At 51.8% G+C, this 15,274-nt stretch overlaps 2 protein-coding genes across 5 annotated transcripts in view; both read left to right on the top strand.

The window, feature by feature from the left end:
* The window catches only part of VDR (vitamin D receptor), a 99,156-nt gene extending 92,849 nt beyond the window's left edge, over positions 1-6,307 (top strand). For all 4 annotated transcript variants that reach the window (XM_067529777.1, XM_067529778.1, XM_067529779.1 and 1 more), the window contains one exon: positions 433-6,307. In XM_067529777.1, coding sequence (XP_067385878.1) covers positions 433-692 — 260 coding nt within the window. In that variant the 3' untranslated portion in view covers positions 693-6,307. The remainder of the gene's footprint in view (positions 1-432) is intronic.
* A 1,316-nt stretch (positions 6,308-7,623) lies between these two features.
* On the top strand, positions 7,624-15,102 carry MYG1 (MYG1 exonuclease). Its single transcript, XM_067529645.1, has 7 exons — positions 7,624-7,836; positions 8,793-8,905; positions 9,987-10,146; positions 10,956-11,105; positions 13,067-13,189; positions 14,056-14,237; positions 14,696-15,102. The coding sequence occupies exons 1-7, from the start codon at positions 7,624-7,626 to the stop codon at positions 14,880-14,882; spliced, it is 1,128 nt and encodes a 375-aa protein (XP_067385746.1). The 3' UTR covers positions 14,883-15,102.
* Positions 15,103-15,274: the final 172 nt, after the last annotated feature.

The following is a 15,274-nucleotide window of genomic DNA, read 5'->3' on the forward strand; positions in this document are numbered from 1 at the left end:
GGTGCAGAACAGTGACTCACTTATTGATGGGGCATCTCGCTGGGAGCACATGACACCAGTGCTCTGGGATCTGCACTGGCTGCCTGTCTGTCTCCCCGTGGAGTTAAAGGTCTCGGTTGTATCCTGTGAAGCCCTACGTGACCTGGGACTGGCTTGCTTGAGGGATCGCCTCTCTCCCTGTACCAGGCTGCCATCAGCAGGGGCGCCCAACCTGGTTCCCCTCATTATAAAAGAGAGAGGGCAGCTGACAGGCGTTCCCTGTGGGGGCTCTGTAATAGCAAAAAATCAGGGAAATGTAGGGCTGGAAGGGACTTCAAGAAGTCATCCCCTCCTTCCCCTCCGCACTGAGGCAGGATTATGCTTAGACCATCCCTGACGGTACTAACCAGCTAAACCCCTCCCATGACATGAATTGTGTGCTTTGATTTCTAGACCGCCCTGGCTTGCAGGACACATCTCTGGTGGAGTCCCTCCAAGACCACCTCTCTGAGGTCCTGCAAACCTACATTCTGTGCAAACACCCTCCCCCAGGCAACCGCTTACTCTATGCCAAGATGATCCAGAAGCTGGCAGACCTGCGGAGCCTGAATGAGAAGCATTCCGAACAGTACCGCTGCCTTTCCTTCCAGCCAGAGCACAGCATGCAGCTCACCCCGCTGGTCCTTGAGGTCTTTGGCAATGAAATCTCCTGACTTCAAACACAGGCTTGCGCACCCAGAAATAAAGGGATAAGTCAGCCTGGCTTCCCACAGGTGGTGAGCGGAGGGGCGTGACCCTTAACCAGGGTTTGTAGATAGACAGTTTATTTTCACACTACTGGAGAGGACTGCGTGTTCTGCACATCTTCAATTACCTGAATTGGGTTGCTCCAGAGTGGCAACCAACCCAGCTAAGCTGCTTCCACCTCGCCCCCATGAGTGGCTTTTCCTCTTGCCTGCCTTCTGTAACCGGCTCACATATCCCTTTATGGCTGTTTCAAGGCTGCCTTCAGACTGGGGCCTTCTTGAAACCACCACTTTTTGGCTTGTTTGTAAAAAGCTGAAATTTACAATTGAAATATTAGACCGCTAGTCAGGAGGAAACGACCGAGATTTCATGTGTGAGCTTCAATGAACCCCAATGCTGTATGTGGAAGAGAGAGCAGTTTTCTCTAGTTACTCCTCCTATCCCTTGCTAAAGCCTGCTGCCCAAATGCTGTTGCTTGAGAATTGCTGGCTCATTCCACCCCAGAGGGAGCTGAATGCAGCCAGTTGTGAAGGGGGTAGGTGCTGGGATCAAAGTAGAGAAATATCTTAGTCTCAGATAAACAGGAAAATGCATTTGGAGGGGGAAATTTCCTGTATTGCCATCTCTGAGAGAAATCTCCATTTGCCCATTGTATACAAGCTGAAGATCTCAAAAGCAATAGCACATTGTGGTCTTTATTAACATGACAGGAATTAATGGGATATTTGGAAGGTTGCTCGTCTTGTGGATTGCTCTGAAAGATGTAGCCATTCTGAAAACGGTCTCTTCCAGTTTCACCATTGATCTGTGCTAAAGTGAAGACTGTCTCTTGGGCTCCCAGGATGGACAGCTAAATGCACAACAATCCATGCTAATCAACACACTGTGCCATTTTTGTTTCAGTGTTGACAGTGCCAGCTGTCGAGATGACATCAGATAATATGTTAGTCTTTTGACCAGTGGGGTGGTTTCTAGTGTCTCCTGGACAGTGATCAGATAGCTTCTTAACAGCTTTACCAAGCCTGTTAAGCTCTTGGGATAACTCAGTAGAGGGGGTTTAATCTCACATCTTCCTGCCCTAAAATGACCAGTTTGCAGCGAGATTTCAATCTTTATGAGCAGAATCTTGGTTTCTTAGCCACCAATAAGCTGTGTATAGTAGGCATCACAGTCAAAGGGTTGAGATGAACCCACTCTTCCACCCCAAGTTCTCCAGTTTTATACTGTGCTCAATGCACTGCAATCCACAGACTCCATTGTGTCAGGGGTTAAATGTGCTAGGCCCTGTACAAACACAGTGAATGACAGGGACTGGTGATACCTGCTTCTCTCCAAAATAGATGCTATCTGCTCCAGGGCCTCCAGTAGCGGTAGGACAAGCACTATTAAGTGGACAAGCAAGATCGCAGAAAACTCTGAGCCCCAAGGAAAACCAAATGATGCAGGTGCTATGAAAACCCCTCCAGTTCAGTCCCTCGTGTGTCAGTCGTGCTGTATGCAGAGGAGGTTTGGGGTCAGATTCGTTTTTGTGTATTACAAAAACTACTTTCCATCTACTACTGTGCACCGTTAGCTGCTGCCATTGCCACCTTTGTAAACGAGTTGCTTGTTTTCCTAATGCTAAAGAATCAGAACTGGGCTTTGGAGCTCCATATTAGTGCTGCATTGGGTGGCTTCAGCTTGGCAATGGTGTTGCTTTCTCTGACTTTCCCACTAATGTGGGAAGATTTGTGTTGTGCTTTGGTTGACCCTCCGTGGCGCTCAAGAAGTGGCCAGTGGCCTCTCGTGTTAAAACAGTTTACCCATATTCCCAAACTTCCAAGCACTTATTGCAGAGTAGCGCATTCCCCCAGATTGTGAGATTTGGGATAAGAAGAAATGTTCCCTTTTCTTTTAAAATAAAATGATGAAATGATTGATTCTGGAAGAAACTGAGTTAGCCTGCAGTACTGGCTAACTGGTGACTTTTGCTCTGGTGCCTGGGTGCTGAATTATGCCCTAAAATGCCAACTGTCTCCACTATGCTCATTGCCATGACTCTGCAAGTGAGCCCTGAATAATAATGTTTAATAAAATGGCTTGATTAAAGAGGAAAACATTAAGGAGTGAACTTTCCAGCAAGCTGAAGTTGAGATTGAAATAGAGACCCGACATGTCATCTGCTTTTGAGGCATCTCAGTGCTTGAATGTAGTTTTAAATGTGCATTGTTCGAGTGCATGTCTGCACATCAGAGGTGTGAGGGCAGAGTGGAGTATATGGGGATACAGCATTATAAAATCTGGATGTTTAAGTCTCTATATAGAATCTTCAAAGGGACACTGAAATAATTCCTCACTTTATGGTAGAAACAGACAGTAGGAATGATACATAAATCCCTGGAGATATTCTGGTAAATAAGAAATCCTGTGTCCCAGTTGGGGGGAGAGACTGCTTTGCTTTTTATCTTTGACTGCAATCTCTCTTGTGCCCGCTAGGTGTAGCTAAAACAGCATGAAGGAAAGCAGCACCTTTGCAAGTGAAAGTGCCTTGAGCTTACTTACAGCACTGTTAACCTTTTCCCTGTCTGTATTTGAGTCTCGCCAGTCTGACATTGATCATTCAGATTGAAGGAACTGATCTCCTCCTTGGTCCTGGCGTTTGTTTGAGAAGCCATGGGAAGGCAGTTCCCCATCCTCGGAGAAAATCCCGGTGTTTTTAGACAGTTGTCACCTTTGCTTGAAATCAGTGCCTTAAATATATGTCTTGTTCCGTGATCGTGACTCGTTGCTGTAGCAAATACATCTATACGCGTGTGTACGGGGTCTTTTAACCTCCGCTGAATCTCCCTTTGGTTGATTGCATGGTATGTGTAACCCCCGTGTGTGTCCCGCAAGATGCCAAATTCTGCTGCTCCGCCCTACCCCCCATCTACCATTCCAACCCCCAACACTAGCTGTCTCCTTGGATCCGCTCGCTGTCTCTGGAGAAAATGCAGCACTGCCGAGGACTCTCTTCACTGCATTCTTGCTCTTCGCTGCCTCAACTCTGCTGCCCTGCCATATGACTCTACTGCTCGGTCACTGAGTCTTGCTTCTGCCCTGCATTTTCTTTTAAGGCAAAATCAGCACTATTCACCCCACACACCTGGGGCCAATTGCCCCTTTTCTTTCCCTGCTTTCAGGCTTCTACTTTAATCCTGTCTCTGACTCGGAGCTGGTTGGAAAATTAGGGGGGGGAGGGGAGGAATGCTGACTTTTCATCAAAACCCCAAAAGTGTTCAGCTGAAAGCAGAAATGTTGAAATTTTCCCTTGGGATGTAAACGTGTGAAAATTTGTAGTAAAAATCCAATTTCCTATACAAAACTGCTTCAAAAAACTCTCAACCGGCTGCATCTGACTCCAAACCCTTTCCTCCTTTCACCTTATGACTTGCTCCTTCTGTACCTTTCCTTTTGGTCACCGCCACCTCTTCATCTGTAACCAAATGACATGGCTATCCCCTCTTCTGGAGGGGGATAAAAACTTTCTCTTCGCCCTACCCGCTTCTCCAGCTACTCTCCATCACATCTGGCACCATTCTGTCCAGGCTACTTAAAATCCCGCTGCCAAGATAACTGCCCCTTTCACACATTCCTTTACTGGCTTCATCCCAAATTCCTCCTCCTCCCCTTCAGAGCTCTGCACAGCCCCATACCTAAATGTCTTCTCCTGTTTTGCCTTTAACCCTCTCCACCCCCATATGCACCATCCAATCTTCCCCTGGCCCTACCATTCCCTCTCGTTCTTTCTCTGTTGACGTTGTGTCTTGTTCACATGCTGCTGCTTAGATCAACCCACCCAGTCCAGTTGATGCTTTCTCCTCCTCAAGGCCAGCTGTACATACCTCAGTCGTCTTGGAGTTTACCCTTTATTGTACCCATTTGTGCCTTTGAGTGTATGCTGTTCAGGCCAGGGACACACAATACAGTGCTGAGCTTACCTATAGCACTATAAATGATTGGAGACCTCTGGACGTATGGATTTGTTCCAGTCGCTAACTGTGGAGCAGGTGTCACCAGAGAAAATCTTTCAGACTGGTGGAAGCTCTCTCTCCGTAAAGGATCCTTTTATCTAACAAGGAGATTTCCAAGTAATATAGCACCACAGTATTCTAGCAATCCTGACCCATTCTTAGGGAGAACCACAACACCTAAAGGGGGCATCCCCTACAAACGCTGCCCTTTTCAATGTCTCTAATGTAGAAGTCTAATGTAGAAGCTTGAAAGCAAATTAAAGCTGGTCGAAGAATGAAAGAAAAAAATCATGAATATAATTTTGAAACTCCTCAGGTTTTCAAAACTATTTTCCACTTTAGGAAAAAACCTAATTTTTGAACATTTCTCTTTTCAAAACCAGAAAATGATGCATAGAGGATTGTCCAATGTTGCTGTTTGGAGAGAGGATGTTTTTTGACCAAAAGAAACACCAAATCCCTCTTTGTTCAAACAAGTTTTTTGTTTTTGACGGATTCTAATGTAAACTGTTTTAAAAAGGCACAAATCCCTTTTGCATTCTCCCTCTGCCAGAGCTCAATATACCCGACAGCTTGCAGGGAAAATAGAACGTCAAGCTTAAATTTAAAAAACAAACAAGAAACCTTGCATCTCATGACTACATTTTTTTTCAGCAGCTACAGATGTATTTTACCCAAATAACTGCAGCTTTGCATCATCAGTTGCCAAGCATTGCTGTGCTGGGAAATGACAGCTACTGCCCAATAGATGTGTGCTGAATCGCTCTCCCTTAGTGTCTTGCTGTTCTAAACTGTTTGTTTGACTTCAGTTTCTTTCCTAAAACCATTGTACATACCAATGAAGAATCGCCACTGGGAAGACTTAGTACTAACGTAAAGCTTGACTGGAGAAACGTAAACATATAGAAAATGAGGTGAAAATAGGGAGGTCTGATTTATAGGATATAAAAATGGCTTAGTTAAAAGAAAACATTTCTTTAGGGTAGTGGGGAAAGAGGTTGTTGGTTTTTTTTTTTAAACATTGATCCTGTTAACAAAAACATAAGTTATAAATATATGGAATGATTGCACCAAATTTTGTTGAGTAATTTAGTGTCAAAATGTAAATAATTATTTAATATAGTGGAAATGTTTTATTGTAAAATGTAAATCAGATTTTAAACAAAGTATTTAAATCATTCAAAGCTGCTTTTTTTAATTGATAGAAGCTGCGATTTTTCCATTTCTGCATGTAAAACAAGCGTGGATACAGTAAAGTGAAATTTCTGAATGTGAAACACAGCTCTCTATTTTGTTGCCTTGTGTAATATAGATTGTAAGGCAATGCACTTTATAAATAAAGATGTAAAAGAAATCTATTTTAATTATAGTCGTGAAGAAGAGTAGAGGCACCAGCTGTCTCTCTCTCTCACCTGCCCCTTCTGTATGCGGTGAGCATTTTCTAATGGACAAAAAAAGAGAAGCTGGAAGAAATGTGTATTAATGTGAAACCAACTTCAGAGCTTTAATGACAGAGGAAGTTGGATGCTGTTTCATATTTGTAATATGCTGTTGCCTTATGAATAAAATGTTTGGTGTTGTGAAAAACTCATTTCAGTGAGGCTTTTCTGAATCTTTATGGGACTTTCTAAACAGACAGTGATTCTATGCTTTAGAGTTCTAGCCCTACTCCTACACCATTGCAAATAATACCTTTGTCACCTCTCACCTCCAGTACAGCAGGGGTTTCAGCTGATTCCTTGCCTCGTAAAGCTACAACCAGGATTACATTTGAGCATCCACACAAGTTTGCACCAGTTCCAATGGGTGCAACCTCTCTGCGAAGATAAAGTCTTGCTCACATAGCGCAGTACCTCCTTCTGCAAAGTGCCCAAGCACTGGTCGGGTAAAGTACTATCCACCAGGAATGCAAGGTCAGAGGATGGAGCCCAGTGCCTCTTACAGGGACATGTAGCAAATTAGCCACAATGGGCCGTTTTCTTCAAACAGCAAAGCGTTGTCGTCTTGCTGCAAGTAAAAGCGAACGTTGCAGCGGGTTTCATGGACGGATATTGTTGCCCATTTTCAATCCGGGCCGCTAGTCAAAACAGGGCCCTGGGGCCGTTCCGGTTGGAAAAGGAAATGGAGGCGTTGCTGTTTTCTCTGCTGCAGGCCTGCTCGTTTATAGGGAACGTGCGAACTCCTGCCTTGCTGCAGATGGGGGAACCAAGGAGCAGGTTCTTCGCTTGCTGCCTCGCGCCGCTTTAGCCAACAGACCAACAACACAAGGCATGTGCTCTTGTTCGTTCTAGGGTGGCCCCAGCTGCTGATTGGCTTGCTTGGTTTTTACCTCCACTTTTCAAAGGAGCTGGGCGCTGGGCGCTTGCTGTCTGCCCTGGGCGGCCTTTTTTGGGGGGGGAGGGGCTGGCGTGTGCTGATGCCCACACGCGTCCCCAGCATGCCCCCCTCCCCACTGCGTTGCTGTCAGGGCCGTGCAGCCCCTAGAGCCGGGCACCCAGCCAGCAGCTGCCGCTCGCCGGCCCAGTGGCCAACCAGCTCTGAAGGGCTGGAGTTGGCCTGTCAGCCCCACGGCATGCGGGGGGTGGAGGGGGCTGACAGCTCACCCCCCCCCCCATCTGGTGACCCGCAGGGCGGGAAACTCTGTGCCAAGGCCCTTCTGGCTACACAGCTGGGAGCCCAGGCCTCGGGCTCGGAGTCTCGCAGGGCTCCCGCCCACGTGGGGGGCAGGCGTGTGGCGGGAGCGGGCTGCCACTCACGCGCCCAGGGCGGGAAGGGCAGCTGCGGAGCTGGCTGAGGCAGCACGTGGCAGAGGAGGGCGGGCCCTGGCAGAGCTCCGCAGGCGGCGGCTTCCGCTGGCCTTGGCGCGCATGCTCAGAGGGCTGTGGGGCATGCGCAGTAGCGGTGGATGGGGAGTGGGCTCCGCGCGGCCCGGTTGCTGCTGTCGCGGCTCCGCCCCCGCCGCCTCATGCCGGGCCCCGCCCCCGCCCCCGCCCCGGGTCAGGAGGGGCCCAAGCGGCTGCGACGCGCCATGGCCCTGCGCATCGGCACCCACAACGGCACCTTCCACTGCGACGAGGCGCTGGCCTGCTACCTGCTGCGGCTGCTGCCCCAGTACCGGGTACGGGCCCCGCCCCTCCCCCCGGGACCGCAGCCCCCGCCCCTCCCCCCCCTGAACCGGGCCCCCATTCCCCGCCCCTCTGGGGTGCCCATTCTCTGGGACCCCCCGAACCGGGCCTCCCCGGGGCCACCACCCTGAGCCCTGGGAACCGAGACCCGCAGGGACCCCCCACAACCACCCCCTGCCCTTCCCCGGGACTGGGGCCGCTCTCCTGACACCCCCACCCGGGACCGTCCCCCGAGAACCGGGCCCTCTGGAACAACCCCTGCCCCCCCCCATTTGACCACCAGGAACTGGGACCCCCCAGCCTGGGATTTGGGACCCCGTCCCCTGGGCTGCCCGACCTGGGACCCCCATCCTGCCACAGTGCCTGGGGCTCCCAGCATCTCCACCCAAGACCCCTGTTCACCCGGGCTGTCCTGGGAAGAGGACCCCTCACCCCAGTGCCCCTCACTCTTCCCATCACCCTGGGGATCCAGGATTCCCATCCCCCTGCTGGCACTAGAGCAGGCACACCTCCCTTTGCCTTGGGATTCCTGGCCCCCTTTGCCCTGGGACTGAGCATCCCTCTGGGATCTCAAACCCTGGACACTGGATTTCTCCCTCTGGCACAGCTCTCTCCTTTTCCCAGAACCTCCTGGGCACCCCCATCTCTACGGGACCGGGACTTCTCTAGCATCCCCTGGGGCTGGGGATGGGGTCCCTCCCATCATCTTTCCTAGGAGACTCCAGCCCCAGAAAACCCTAGTTCCTTTCCCCTTTGAGTAGTACCAGTTCATGCACATGAACACAGAGTGGGGCTAAAGTCACTCATGCTGAGCTACCACGTGGAGGGATGCAGAGTGTTCAGATACTGAGTGGTCTGGGGGAGAGTTAGAGATACTCAAACAAACTTATTCCAATGGCCGCTCCCATTGGGAATCGTCTTTCATTGTAATGCCCTCTTCCCCCCCAAGGATGCAGAGATCATCCGGACGCGGGAGCCCCAGCTGCTGTCCGAGTGCGACGTGGTGGTGGATGTGGGTGGCGAGTATGATCCTCAGAAACACCGGTACGATCATCACCAGAGGTGAGGACAGAAATACACAGCATCTGCCTGGCCCATCCCACTGGGTGGGCTTAAAGTACATTACAAAGGAAAGGGCGGGGATTATCAATCCTCCTTTTATAGATGGGGAAACTGAGGTGGCAGAGATAGGGGGAGAGGAATCAGAGTGGACTAGTAGACAGCGCTGGGCTGAGACTCAGGACTCCTGGGTTCTATTCCTGGCTCTGCCACTGACCTTAGACGTGCCCCTTCCGTTCTCCATGCCACTTTCCCCTCCCGCTCTTTGCCTCTTTAGCGTGTGAGCTCTTCAGGGCAGGGGCTGTCTGCAGCACCTAGTGAAATGGAGCTCTGAGCTTGGCTAGGGACTCTCGGGGGAGCCCTGCACAGATACAAAATTTGAATCTGCATCCAATCCCTGATCTGCAAAAATGGTCCATGGATATCTGTGGATTTGCAGGGCTTTACTTCTTGGCTCTCCTGGGATACAGTTAATTACATAAGCAAAGTGACTTGCCCAAGGTCCTACAGGCATCCTGACTTTCAGCTTGTGTCTGTTGTCTGGGTCATGGGGCACAGTGCCTGGACTGTCCCTCTAAGGGTGTCTACACTGCATTGTAACCCCAGCCTCAGGCTCAGATTGGAGCCCAAACCCCCCCTACTGTCCACACACAAATCTGCCTGACTCAGGTCAGCAAGCTCTGGAACCAGGTTCTATGACCCTGCCTGGCAGGGGAAGGGAGATCTGAATTCAAGTCCCAATGAAATTGGATCCAAATCCTGTCATTTTGCAGTGTGGACACAGCTCCAGCCGCAGTCCTGAGTCAGAAGGTCTGTGTAGTACCATATAGATGCGTTAGCGCGGCTCTGAGACCCAGGACCAGTGATTGTGAGCCCAGATTTACAGTGCAGTGTGGATGCTCAAGCGTGGGCTTGGAAACACAGAGTGCAAGAGCCTGGGTCCCCCAGACCCAGGTGTGCAGTGTAATGGGCTCAGCCAGCGGGCACAGCATTCGCTAGTGTTTTATTTATTTAGATGTATAATAGACTAACAGGGGAGGTGTCGCCCTAAGAACTCTGGCTAATTCCTCCCTGACTCTTGCAGGTCCTTTGCACAGTCCATGCACTGCCTGAGGCCCGACAAGCCCTGGCAGACCAAGCTGAGTAGTGCAGGGCTGGTGTATTTCCATTTTGGCTCGCAAATCTTGGCCAGCCTGTTGGATCTGAAGGAGGAGGATCCTGTGGTGCAGGTGCTGTACGATAAGGTAGGAAATGGGGGGGAGGATGGGGGGACACTAACCAGGGTGCCCCACACTCCAGGCCTGCAAAGGCCTGTTTGCCTCTTTAGAAAAATCATAATTAATGACCCTCACCAGCCTCCTGTGTGGTGGACTGGTATCTTCAGCCCTGTTTTATAGCTGGGGAAACTGAGGCACAGAACAGGGCTATATCTTGCCCAGGAACAACAACTCATTGGTAGAGGTGAGATTGGAATCCCAGCCTCCCTGCTGTAATCATTAGACCCCATTTCCCTCCCAGACCTGGGAATGGAACCCAGGAGTCCTGGCCCCATAACCACTGGCTGACGCTACCTTTTTAAAAAGTCCTGTGCTGCTGAACTTTCCCAGGAAACCCACTTTTTTTAGTCCCTCTCACGGTTCCTTGGCCTGGCCTGCCTAGTGGGCATAGAGGGGCTGAATCTCTGTAAGTGGTTTTCTACTGCTGCATGCCATGCTGGGCACTGTGTCCCCCAAGCTTTTCCCCCACACTCTGGCCCAATTCACCTCTGTGCTGTATAAACAGAGCCCAGGCGCAGCTCTGCGAAAGTGCCCTCATGGTCCCAGCCCCTCGGGGCAGATCATTTTCCCAACAACCCTTGCTGCTCCTTCTGCCGGTTGCTGGAGCTCAGGGGTTGCAGAGCTCAGGGCTCAGACGGCCGAATTGGGTCCTTTTTTGCTTCGAGCATCTTGGCGGCCAATCAGCAGGCGGAGCCGGGCTGGTGATTTTTTCATCAGGAGACATCCAGGGTGAGGCGGCCCCCTCAGTCTCTGTTTTTTCTCCTTCCATGTTCCAGCTGTACGAGAACTTTGTGGAGGAGATTGATGCCATCGACAACGGGATTGACCAGTGGGACGAAAAGCCTCGCTATGCCATAACCACCAACCTCAGCGCCAGGGTGGGCTACCTCAACCCCAGCTGGAACGACTCGGACCAGGACACTGAGGTAGGTGCATGGGGGCAAAAGAGGTGGAGTGGGGGCGGAATGGAAAGTGTAGGTACCAGGTGGGCTGTACCATGGACATGGAGGGGAGCATAGACTTAGATATGGAGTGGGCTGTACCACAGATACAGGGGGGGGTATAGACTTAGATATGGAGTGGGCTGTACCACAGATACAGGGGGGTATGGAGTGGGCTGTACCACAGATACAGGGGGGGTATAGACTAGATACAGAGGGGGGCTGTACCACCCTATGTAACCATAACTAACACAGACCCATTAGCAATTGATGAGAAGGACCATGGGTTAAAGGGGATGGTCTAGTCTTGCCCATTCAGTGCAGGGGGTCGCAGGAATGGGCCCTATCCCAGCCCTGGGGGAGCCATCCTCTCTGGGCACACTGACTCCTGGAAGCCCAGATCTTTGCCAACAAGGCTGCATCAGAGAGTCGAGCTTCGTTCTCCTTCCCAGGCTGGAGCAGTCAGCGTTGACAGGACACGCGCACCACGGTGAAGTTGTAGGTGCTCCCGTGGGCAATGCCGAGCTGCAGCGGATGCTCTCTGTGCCCCGTGGGCTATTGGATTTGCTGGTGCCATAGGACTCGCCAGAGGCTCTAAGTTATTTTGTTTCCCTGCAGAGCATTTTATCTGCCTCCCCTTCTAATCTCTACAGAAGATTTTCTTCAGATTTTAGGCAGGGGAGACAGATACGTGTACACACAGAGACAAACCTCAGCACCCAGGCATTGGCATGTGGGTGTCACTGCTTCCGATCCGGACACGGCCTGACTCAGGCTGTAACATAAGCCCTGATCTCAGACTCCCCACAAGGACATTTCACACCCAATGACAACCGTATGCTCCGACAACTGTGTAAGGGGGGATGAGGGTTTCGTACGGTTGCGTAAGATAGACTTGGCTGCCCCAGTCTGCTCCCAGAGGCCGAGGAAGTTCAGACACGTGCATGCCAGCACCTGTGCATGAGGGGCTCTTTGCTGGAACATTTTGTGGTGCTTAGGTGGGGAGGGCAAGGGATGGGATGGTTCTGGAGAAAATCTTTCCTGATAAAGAGTAGAAGGGCAGAGAAATAAAACAGTCTCAGGCTAGTGTAGATCAGAAGCAGCCTCTTACTACTGATATGTGGCAAGGGATGGATCAACAGATGCCTTTCAGGGTTATTGCTGACGTGGGCTTAGCTAAGACAGAGGCTGAAGCTGAGGGAAACTTCCTCGAAACTTCCAGCAGAAACAGCTTTGGGTTTTCAATCACTCTTCTCCCCGAAAAAACAGCAAGCGATCATTTCTTACCAAAAACTGGCTGTTTTTTGCAGGAAGTTGCTGTGAATGTAGCATAAAAACTTCCCAGAGCTTCCAGCAAAAAATAATTGATGTTTTTCATACATTGTAAGGCCCTGTGGAACCATTAGATCATGTGATCTGATCTGCATAACGCAGGCCAGAGCCTCAGCCAGTTACTCTGCATGGAGCCCAATAACTTGTGTTTGACTAAAGCAACTCTTGCAGACGGGCATCCGGACTTCTTGACCGGCTATAGTGGTGAGAATCCTCCACCCCACATCACAGAAATTTAGAACTAGACGGGCCCGCAAGAGCTCATCTAGTCCATGATGCCGATAAAAAGATCCATGGGGCCTTGATCCTGCGGGACTTTGCCTGCCAGGCAGCAGAGGGTGCTCCGCGGTGGCACAAGGAAGGCTGTAGCCTCTGCACACATAGGAGTGGCTCTTTGGGCACCTGCTGCCTTCCTTGTCTGAGAGGAGGGAGCAGGGCAGAGGGGCCGTGCCCGAAAAGCCGAACTGAGCTCCTTTCAGCTGGCCTGAGCTTCTGTCCTATGTTTGTTTGCAGGCGCTGCTCTCTGAGCCTGGCTCTCTAAGATGTAGGGGCCGGGCCAGCTGTGTAGCATGGGGGAAGGAGCAAGTAATGTCCCTGGCTTGTGTCTCCTCCAGGAGAGGTTCCAGAAGGCGATGGAGCTGGTGGGCAGGGAGTTCCTGGACCGTCTCAATTACTACCACCGCTCGTGGCTGCCGGCTCGCACTCTGGTGGAAGATGCCATTCAGAAGCGCTTCGAGGTATCGTCTAGCATGCAGGGGTCTTGGTGTGGGGATTGTGACCGGCCCTGTGGTTTCCCACGTAGAAGGGGATTCTCAAGTTGGGGGAATCGCGGCGTGGAAGAGGCCGATTGCTGTCCTATTGGCTATATGCTGACCTCGGGGAGGCAGAGAGGTGTTGAGCCTGGAGCTGCCCCTGATGGCAGGGGAGCAGAGCATGGGTTGAGAGGGGTGGCCCAGTGCCACAGCTTGGGTTTCCAGGGATAATCCTTAGCCTTTCTCACATCTTCCTTCCAAGGATCTCCATCCACGTGACACCCACCACCCCTCTGTCTCCCCATGAAGTGGGTTGGAATCAATAAATCTCTGCTGTACAGAAGTGGGGCAGCAGCCTACCTGAGGCCACTCCACAAGGCAGATCTGGGAATAGAACCCAGCAGTCCTGACTCCCAGCAGGCCCCCACCTGCGTTTGTCTGGTCACTGAACGTGCCTGGCAGTTATTTCCACCTGCCCCCTGAGTGTCTCTGCTCTTGCGGGCAGGTGGATTCCTTTCAACCCTGAATTCCCAAGTCCCTCCCTGGGCCAGTGACTACTATCAGATCAGGGCCCTGTTGTGCCAGGCACTGCACAGACACAGTCAGGGACAGTCCTTGCCCAAAGAACTCATGCTCTAGATATGGGCTGGGGAAGGGAAACTGAGGCACATAGCAGGGAAGTGACTTGGCCAAGGTTACCCAGCAGGTCAGTGGCAGTGCTGGGAATAGTCCCAGCTCAGGGCACGATCCACTGTGGTCATAATGTCCCAACATCCCGAGAACTTTCTCTGCTCCCCTCCCTTGCAAGGCCTAATGGTCACTGAGTCCCGGGTCTTCCTCTCCCCTGGCAGGTGGACCCCAGTGGCGAGATCCTCGTGTTCTCCAAGGGTGGCTGCCCCTGGAAGGAGCATCTCTTCAGCCTGGAGTCGGAGCTGGGAGTGGAGAAACCCATCAAGTTTGTCCTGTACGCGGACCAGAATGGCCGGTGGCGAGTGCAGTGCGTCCCCGCTGAACTCCACAGCTTCCAGAGCCGGTGAGATGCTCAGCCTGCAGGAAGCGCCCTGTCCCCCCAGTCTTCTCCCTCATGCCTCCCAGGGATGCCCATGAGGGGCCCTTGAGAGCTCCCACACCCTCCCCTCCCCAAGGAGTGGGGTGGGGGAGCAACAAGTCACTGCCTCTGCGAGGGGAAGGGGAGGGGAGCTTGGGGTGGAAGCCTCTAAACAACATATTTACACCAGTACAGTGTGTGTAAACTAGGCCTAAGAGGGGCTCGCTTTGGTTCATCTTAAACCTACTTCTAATGTAATCCGGATTCAGAGCGTGTCTGTCTTGGGTATTTCACACCATTTCTGGGTGTGGCCGAGCTCCGTGGCCGAGCTGGGTCAGACGAGGGTCGCAGGAAGGTCACGAGCCTTCGTAAATGGATACGTGTCAAGTGCTTTGAGATCAACCACAGCATTTTCCTTCTCGCCTGGTTTCTCTCTCGGCCAGGCTGCCCCTGCTGGAGGAGTGGCGTGGAGTCCGGGATGAGGCGCTCTCCCAGCTCAGCGGTATTCCTGGCTGCGTTTTCGTGCACGCCAGTGGCTTCATCGGAGGCAACCGGAGCCAGGAAGGTGCGCTGCGAATGGCGCAGAGAACGCTGGCTCAGCAGGCCGGGCCCGACACACCGAGCGGCTGAATGCCTCAGACTGTCCCAACAGAGCCAGCCTCTGCAGTGAACTTCTGGGTCTGTCTGGGTCATGCCGTGAGGAGAACCAGCGGAGAGCTCCTGCACTGGGCACTGGCCAGCGGAGATGCCTGTAGGATTGAGGCTGGGTCGTCCCAGGTGGTGGTGACCATTGAATCACGGCGAGCGCTGGCAAGTGCTGGGAGTGGAATAATAAAGGATTGTGGCCAGGCCTGTCTGTGCTGGGTCTCTGTAGCAGGGCATTTAGACCGACGTGGCTAGGCCAGTGCAAACCAGGATGTAAATCAGGGCTCCGGCACACCGGTCCCAGCGCCGTATTATACTTGTGCTGTGCATCTGCGCTGGGTTGCATCAATGTAGCTACGCCAGGCAAACGAAATAAA

Source organism: Emydura macquarii, unplaced genomic scaffold (genome assembly GCF_026122565.2).
Source record: "Emydura macquarii macquarii isolate MOO-44397 ecotype Brisbane River unplaced genomic scaffold, CSIRO-AGI_Emac_v2 contig_2994, whole genome shotgun sequence".
Classification (NCBI taxonomy): Eukaryota; Metazoa; Chordata; order Testudines; family Chelidae; genus Emydura; species Emydura macquarii.